This window comes from Cephus cinctus, unplaced genomic scaffold, assembly GCF_000341935.2.
Source record: "Cephus cinctus unplaced genomic scaffold, Ccin1 Ccin1_scaffold0709, whole genome shotgun sequence".
Classification (NCBI taxonomy): Eukaryota; Metazoa; Arthropoda; class Insecta; order Hymenoptera; family Cephidae; genus Cephus; species Cephus cinctus.
Window position 1 is genome coordinate 360,835 of NW_014333329.1, and position 8,843 is coordinate 369,677.

General features: G+C 48.6%; 1 protein-coding gene across 7 annotated transcripts in view; it reads left to right on the plus strand.

Annotated features, from left to right (window-relative positions):
* The window catches only part of LOC107270229 (homeotic protein spalt-major), a 35,707-nt gene that overhangs the window by 16,420 nt on the left and 10,444 nt on the right, over positions 1–8,843 (plus strand). For 2 of the 7 annotated variants that reach the window (XM_015745051.2, XM_015745054.2), the window contains exons 1-2: positions 6,474–6,988; positions 7,785–8,843. In XM_015745051.2, the coding sequence (XP_015600537.1) occupies positions 6,853–6,988; positions 7,785–8,843 (1,195 nt within the window). In that variant the 5' untranslated portion in view covers positions 6,474–6,852. Of the gene's footprint in view, positions 1–6,467; positions 6,989–7,784 lie in introns of those variants that run through there. The other 5 variants (XM_015745057.2, XM_015745055.2, XM_015745056.2 and 2 more) reach the window with 5 other exon arrangements.

The following is an 8,843-nucleotide window of genomic DNA, read 5'->3' on the forward strand; positions in this document are numbered from 1 at the left end:
CGTTCCCTACCACCCTCCGGGACGTCTATAGATAGAAGCACGCGACGCGAACAGGCGCTCCCAGGAAAGCTGCTTTTCCTGAAATATGTAAAAGTGCCTGCACCACCGGTGCACCGCAACACTCTAAAAATACAGACGCCTTCTCTTGCCCATGGCTTCTTCTCTTCATCTTCTGCTTCTTCTTCCTCTTCTTGGCGGTCCGAGTGCTGAGGTCTATCTAGACGAATGCACCCGGGTATAGCTAACGTATACGCATATACGTATACGTCTGGATATGGACATGACGACGTACGCACGAACGCACTCTCTCGCATACGTACGAGCTTACAGTAAGCATGGCACGTCGAGGGTTGGAACGGAAGACGGAAACCCTATTTATTTATGGGTCCTGGAGCCCTGTCTGTAACTGAAGTAGGGTGTCGGGCACGCGCCACCGAACCTCCCTCGTTCTCCCTCTCTATCGGTTGCTTCACTTTTTTTTTTTTTCAAGTACCACGATACTCGTGTAGCTGCGAGGTCGAATCAATCAGGGATTCTGAGCAACCCCCGCACACTGTCCCCTCGTTTGACCTCTCTTAATCACCCTTGAACTTCAGACCCCCCTCTTGGCCTCTGAGACCTTTTGGCTTCTGTCAGTCGCACCCGCATCTACATTAAAATCAAATCCACGCACCTAGCTTCTCCCTGATGTTGTATATGAACCGGATTTTCTGTCTTTTGGGTAAACGTGAAATTTCTACTACTCGAAAGCACTTTTGTGGTACGAAATAATTCTGCGATCGCTCTTCTCGGGATGAGGGTTGGGTATTGCTGCACCCTTGTCTCAGGGGTACACGAATATTATCCTTCCCCAGGGTCTTTTCTTTAGAGAACGTCGTGCGGTGGCAAGTTCAGGAGCGTGCCTCTGTTTACGCAGCCACGCCAGGAGCCTTAAGAGCGTGTCGCCTGGAAAAAAGAAAATTCAGCTGTGAGGGTGGAAGGATAAGGATAAGGATAAGGATCGGGTAGAGAGTGCTTTATTTAATGAATGAGCCTAGGCCCGCGGCCTCTGAGGGAACTTGGAAAAATATATATAGTTTTTATATAAGCTATATGCATATTGTATTTTATCAAAGAATATTATATATATTTAACCTATATATAAAATTTAAACATCTGTACATGAGAGCAGGGTCAAACATATGTTGAAGAGAGAATAAATAATTATGTACTACAATTCAATATTTTAATGAAAAATTCAAATTTCTAAGGTAGGTTTTTATATATATAGGACATATCTAAATGGCACGACCAGCTGTCAATGTTGCATTTCCATAAATACATACGTATAAAGTTTACATTGATTTATATATGGTATTTTAATTCTCAGGTCAGTATTTCTTTAAATATATCTTGATTTTAATTTTTGGCTTCTGCTTGCTTTCTATTCGACTGGCGAGTTTTCTTGCGAGAGATTTCTTGAATCCTATGATAGGCAAAACATGACAGTGATGATTGGGAAGTTTTTCCATCTGTCGTGAAATTGTCTATTATATGTGACGGGATCGAGGAGAGCGACAAGCGCGTCGTGTTCTTGCTACTTGTATAATAAAAGTACCATAATGAATTTCAAGGAATATCTCGTAAGCAAAATTCGTTAAGCGAATAGAAAGCAAGTAGAGGCCGAAGACCCGAGTCAAAATGAAATAGAAAAATTATTCATCTGGAAATCGAGATACAGTAAAAGAATAAATGTAAATTCTATACGTGCGTATACATATAACGTATAATCAAAATTTTTTATTAAAATATTCAATTGTAACCTATACATAATTTTTTTCCATGAAATTGTACATTATACACTTAGACTCAGTCCTAATTGCGTCTGCAGGCGATTTGAGATAGGTGTGAGATAGAGAGAGAAAGAGAGACGTTGCCACCGAATCTCCCCACTCTATTTATACGCATCTTGAAAAACACGTATTACCAAGCGGGGGAAATATTCTGGCGAGAAAAATATAAAGCTGTGTAACATGACGGAAACCATACGCGGATTCAAATTCGACTAATGCCCATATAAGGTTATTGTGGAGCAAAAGGGTCTGTTCCAAGCACGTGGACACTGGACGGCTGCTGGTCACTGAGAGAACGGGCTTAAAGGGGGTCAAAGAGTGTCAAAGGGGGTCAATGGGTGTTCGAGGGTTAAGGGGGGAAAGAGGGGAAGGAAGGAGAAGGGGGCAGCTGCTGCGGGGGCGTCGGCGTCGGCGTCCGTCGTGCGGGCCAGCTGCCTTTGAGGAAATTCACGTTTCTACTGACCATCGGCTCTCGTTTCCTTTGTCCGGTCTCTAACGCACAACCCATAGCCATTAGAAGAACGCACGGGGACTACCGATTCCCATTGGTAAAGTCCTTCCTTCAACGATTCCGACCATTATACGCATTGTTCCACCACAGAGTCCGACGTCCACGCGTTTCTCATTGCTACACGAGTTACCAATATTTTATAACGACCCAAAATCCCATAACGGAGACCCGCGTTGCTCGCTTTTACGATAATCAACGCCCACGCATTGCTTCCCTTATTATATCCTTCCCTTTTGTCCAGACTCCCTTTTGATGCCATTTATAACATCACCCACTTTAAGTGCATTCTATGTGGGGCTTAGCCACCCGAACTGGTCCATTTGGGATACTACGAAATTGAGACATCTGGACTGCCGGCACCTATACGACTCAATATTAAAGATTCTGATTAACGATCTCGCGTATAATCAGTGTCCAAAGTTTAATTAGCTCGTACCTCGAACTATGACCTCACGTCAATCAATATATTCTTCCTGATAATTTATAGAAAGTTTGATAAATGTATGAAAGGCGTATCACGTATATCGAGAGTCCACTCTTACTTGGCGAACGTTTTAATTAGGTGTGTCGCTGGGTGTCGTAAAGCCGATCGGCCCTCGGCGTTCCGGCGCTCGGCCAGGTGTGCTTCTCGGCGATTTCTCGGAGAAAACTCGTAGAACGGCACGCGCGATTCGCACCGATTTCAGAGAGGCTAGTTAGTCCTACCAATGGGCGCGAGCAAGCTCAGCGCAAGACACGCATCGCAACGATGGCTGATGACTCGTAATGATGACCAACGTCGGAAGGTATACATAGAACGTAACAGCAGCTGGTAAAGACTCCTGATCAACGTTTCGCCCGGGCTACATAGCCCGTGGCGTACACGATTGCCAATCTCTTATCCATAAGTCGTAAATGGCGCCACGATACCAAAACGGTCGATTCCTCGCGCACACGACTCACACGAAGCATCCATTATATAGGCATGAGAAAAGGTAGTGCATTAGTGCCGCCAGGTTGACCCGATGGTCAAGCGGCGTTAAAATCGACTGGAAAGAATATCCACGCGCCACCAATGCGGATGGGGTTAAGCCAGTCGGAGGGGGTGCACCAGCATCCTGATCTTCCGACGGTTCAGTCCTTCCAAGACTCAAAGTACCCAGCTGACCTCGTGTGAACGATCCTTACCTCATAGACCCTTGCCAGTTGACCCTTCGGAGGCTCGGGTTCATTCCGAAGATGATTAGCTCGTACTAGAGCTCCTATATGCGTCTTGGTTCTTACTACCTCAAGGAAAAGGAAACTTTACAGCCTCGCCGGAAGGAGATGCGAAGTCGAGAGGATGCTGGGCACAGGGCCCCGAAGCATTTAAATAATAATCCGCCGTAAAGAGGGTGAGCATGCTCATAATGGACGGCGTGCACGCACTCGGACACGCATCCCGGCACGCAAACCGCATACGAGCCGATGTTCTTTATTCTTGCTCTCTTCCTTCCACTGCCTGCTTCAACTTCAGCATCGTCTTCTCAAACCTACTCGGACGTTATTGCCACGATGATTATTACGATTATTACGGTTCGGTTCGCGGTTGTCGTCGTAAAAAGGGCCCCGTAAAAGAGAATCAGGCCGCAGGCTCCTCTTAATAAGAAAATTCTCTCTTAACGTCGCATCGCGGACGAGGGCCCTTCCACGGCCAGGTTATTAGGGGATCCTACGGCCTGTGCAGAAATGGCATCCCTACCCGGTGGAGGTGGAACGATCTCGCAGGAGGTCGAAGCTCGCGAAGAATCGAAAGCAATATCATAGTGTAAGCGAAGGCATGGGATCCCCGGGACTAGCGGCGCTAACATTAAAACCCACTTACACGAGGTCTCGGATTGGTATGGCCTGTAAGGTTCGGTATCATTGTATCGGGTGGGATCGGTGTACCCGGGCGGCTGCGTTGCGAGAACGATGATCGTGATTCCACTCGAAGGAAAGATAAGGGCTTCGCGTATGACACGAGCGATCCCCCCTCGCCACCTCGTCCCTCGCCAGGTCGACCTTTCCTTCGCCTTATACGTTTTATCCCTTTTCTCGTCTCCCGTGCCCTGCAATACCTCTCTGGCCGCGAGCTCCATCTGGTAGAGAGCTATCCGTGTGGCGTGTATCGAGATTCAGCGCGAGCATCGATCGGCCTTATTTATTCATTTGCAAATAAATAAATAGTCCCTGGTACGGTGTAGCGGCCGCTCAACCCGATAAGATAGTCCCTTGCAAATCCTTGGGTTAGGTCTACCAGGTCGTGCCGCTCTCGAACTCCGCACAGCTTCGACTCCTCTTCGTCCCTTCTTCACTTCCTTCTCTCTCCGCCTCACGAGGAGGCCCCTTCTCTGACCTAACCTATTTTAAAGTTAGCTGCGCCATAGTTACGCGATCCTCCTAGTATACTTAGCACGTCTCGATATCGAGAGGGCTCGATGCACTTTCCGAGATCGCTATTGACCCTCTTGTTTCCGTGTCTTCTTGTCTGGTACGCTGCGCCACGTGTAAGATATCGCTCGATTCCATCATCAGGAGTTTCCTCGATGTAAATAGAATCCTCGTAACGCGGTGGGGCATATCCTTTAGAAACGATGTGATGGGACCATGACGCGGTCGATGAATTATGACTTCGGAGACATTTTCACGTTCAAGTCCATGGCATTCGCAAGAGTCGACCTTCACCCAGATACCAGTTGGAGATTACCGAGAAAGCCGATTTGGACGGTTCCGACCCAACTGGACCTGAGTCGACACGGCGCAGGGCCGAGTGCTGTGATTTACGGAGTAATAAATCAGTCGAATTCATAAGGCGAGTCCTGCTGCCATAAGGCCATTATGGTGGCGGTTGACGGCCGCAAGGATATTCCGCCTTGGGATAGGTACTCTTCTCCTGGGCATAATGCGAACCTCCGAACTTCCGCGACGCACGGAATGCATTGCGCAATCGGGAAAAACTCGGCCCCGTCCCTCGGCGTCTCTTTCAGTCGTGTGGAAGAAAGAGATCGTACTGTCGCTTGACCGAGAGGCGCTTCGTAAATCATCGAGGCAGGTAGGAAGCGTGCGTCCATTCTTGAGCGCGTGTCCTTTCTCGTTCCCCCCACCCGAACACGACTCTTCCTTCTCTCTTCGCCTCTTTATTTCGCGTTACTTCTTACCCGCCGGAGATGATACAGACAGGATACTCGTGACGTCGTGCCGAGTCTGACTTACGACCATAATCGTATCGCACGCATGTCGTCGGTACCGAACGAACGGTTTAAAGAGACGCAGACGTACCAATAAGGTCTCTTTGGAACGCATCCAATCTCTACGAATTCCGTCTGTCGGTTATTTCGAGCAGTGGCAAACTTTCGTCGGGATACAAAATCTGGCGATCGAAAGAGCTCGGTTGACAGGGGGAAAGTAGTGTAGGGGAGCCGAAGGATATAGGTACTGGACAGAACCAAAAGATGGAAAAAGACGATTGAAGCCGTACGAGGTGACAGAGTTTCCAGTCGGTAGTCAATAATCGGATTGGTAGCGTTGCTGAAAGAATGGTTAGTCCCGTAGCGCTAAACCAGCGAGTGTATAGAGGTATCGTATACTACAGGATTCGCGTTGGCAATCAATGCCAGAGGATGGCGTTACGACGGGAGACAGGTATTACAAGAATTAATGTAAAAGGTTAAAGAAAACAGCAATATGGTACGTTGCTCTCTGATGCGGCAGGACAAAAGAAGTAAGAGACAATATGTATAGCAGATCCAATAGATTCAGTGTGGCGACGCGTTGAGACAGCTGAAAAAGTGGCAATGCCCGAGGATGACGTTGCGGACCAAGCATAGTTGCCGAAGTAGAGCAGAAGATAGCAGCAGCGACAACAGCAGTAGCGTAGGTGGCTCTGGTATTCCTAATGATTCTCTGGTGGAGGTGTAGCGGGAGGGTGGCGAGTGGCTGGATAATAATTAATAAGTGGTCGGTGAGTGGCTCTCGTATGCTCCGCCTCTGACCCCCTGATTTATGAAGAGCGCCGCCCTCCCTGTCATAACCAGCCGACTACGTGGAGGTGGACCTTCCACTATGTTACGGAGGGGAACCACTGGATGGCAGTGGGGATAGCGGTGGCACCGACGGCGCCGTGCAGCGGCGTCCGACGCACCTACGCCCAGGCTTCTTCTTTCTCGAGCGCTCAGTCGGATTTCGTCCTTGCGGCTTGCTGCGACGGCAGCTTAAAGCCGGCTTTCATACGCGCGACTGCATCGTACGGTGTCTTCACTTGGAAATAATTTTTCGATTTTCGTTTCGTGTCTGTTACTGCAAGAAGAAGCAGTATTATTAGTTTTCGTGGATTTTGGTATCTCTGTTCATCTTTATACTGGAGTCTCTTAAATAATCGTCAGTTTGACGACCGGTCGCCGAATGCGAACCGCGTCGAAGATCCAGTGGGTTTGATGCCGAACCTCAAATCAGCTGACCGAACTGTAGGGTCTCGGAGAAGCGGTTACAAAATAGTGCACTTGATAAACGATGCAGCTGATGCGATGGAGCATCACACGGCGACTCGAGAGCCGCAGTAACAAGCAGCGTCGCGACATCAAGATCTGTCAGGCCGAACGCACTACTTCGCCTGGGTCCCGTGATATCGCCTACTCTCAGTATTCCGGTACGAAACTAGCACTTTGATTTGACCAATCGAATGACAGATGTTCTTTGGCTCTTTGCCATTCCGGGTATAGGCTCGTCGGCTCCTACGTGTGCATACCTTTGTCGTGATCCTCATTTCTAGTCGTCTTTCACGACACACGGCTTCGTGACACGCTCGATAATTTAGCTTCATTGTCAGTCGTACCTTCTTTGTACATAATTCTTGGTCTGAGTTCTATGATTATTTACTTGTGAACTCATGTTTGAACTTGCAACTATGAATATTTTTGTACGCTAGACAGGCTATACTGCCGATGGAATATAATAATAGATTTGCATACTGAAAATGTAATACCGATGGGAGACAGGTCATAGGGGATAGATATTATACATATATGCTTAAGTATACGTAATTTTGTGGGTTCATAAGAAATTGCTATGCAGTTTCGATCGATTGTAACGGTTTGATTGTAGTGTACGAATAGTTTGGATAGGTATAGTTGGCAGATATACAGCAGACATTATGGATAATTAATGAGTATCCATGAATTGAATATCGGGTTCGTTGATAACAAAGGATATCTCTAGAAATTAGTTGACTTTAGAAATTAAAAATGTCAGTGTATTTAATGTTTAACTGAAAGCAATAGACCGGATGATAATCGAGCCACCATTTTATGTAAATTAATCAATATGAGACCTGCCTAACCCTATGTAATAAAATGTAGCCTAATCTACTTGATATGTGGGAGACACGCAAATGAGCGATGAAGTGAATCCCGCAACGTAACATCATAAAATTTTGATCGTTACAGGGGAAGGAATCGAGTCCGGGTCAGACGGAGAAGAAAGTGCTGGAGGAGGCATCGTAGGAGGGGTAGAAGGAAGTGGCGGTGGTGGTGGTGTTGGTGGCGGTGAAGTAACAGGAGGTCCAGTCGACGAGGCCGTAGACCTTAGGCGATCTCATCATGGAGAGGAGGATGAGAGGGATCGAGAGGATTTGCCAATGGACGAGGACGAAGAGGACGAGGAGGGTGTCGAAGATCCAGGGGATCAGGACGAGGAGGAGGAAGGAACGCGAAAGCAGGTGATGCGACATCGTCAGGATGCGGAGAACAACAACAGCTTTGTCGAAGGTGGACCACCAAGTGGGATCTTCGGTCCACCTGGAGCAAGTCACGTGACCCTTGAGGCCCTTCAGAATACGAAAGTCGCCGTGGCGCAATTCGCAGCCACCGCGCTAGCTGGAGGTGCCGACAGCGAGGCGGCCCTCCAGGACTTGGCGCTGCTTCAGAGTACTCTCTACACCCTCCAGCATCAGCAGGTCTTCCAGTTGCAATTGATAAGTCAACTGCAGCAACAGCTCTCGATAACGCATGGTCAGCCGACGGTTCCGGGAACTCCAACTGGAACAGGGCTACCGGGTACGGGGGTGACTTCGACGACAACGACAAGTACGACAACAAGCACTAGTCATCCAGGTACTCCGTTCGGCAATGTCGGAGGTGCGGGTAGCGCTATCGGTAGTGGTACCAGTGCTGGCATTGGAGGTGGCATTGCTGCACGTGTCGGTAGCGGTATGGGAGGTGCTTCTTGTGTTGATACTCGTGACATATCGTCGTCAACAGACAACAAGGAAGCTTCACCCTCGCCAACGATTCACCCGAAGCCTCTCTCGGCCCTGACTTCGCCGCCGTCCTCCCGGCCACCGAGCCATCATCGACAGTCATCGCCGGGACTACTCCAGTCACAGAGTCAAGAACGAGGCACTCCCTCAGCCAGTGGCGCTGGCAGTGGCGGCAGTACATCGCCATTGAGTCTACCGCTGCCGTTGTCGCTCTCGCTTCCGTCGTCGGCAGCAGCGGCAGCGGCGG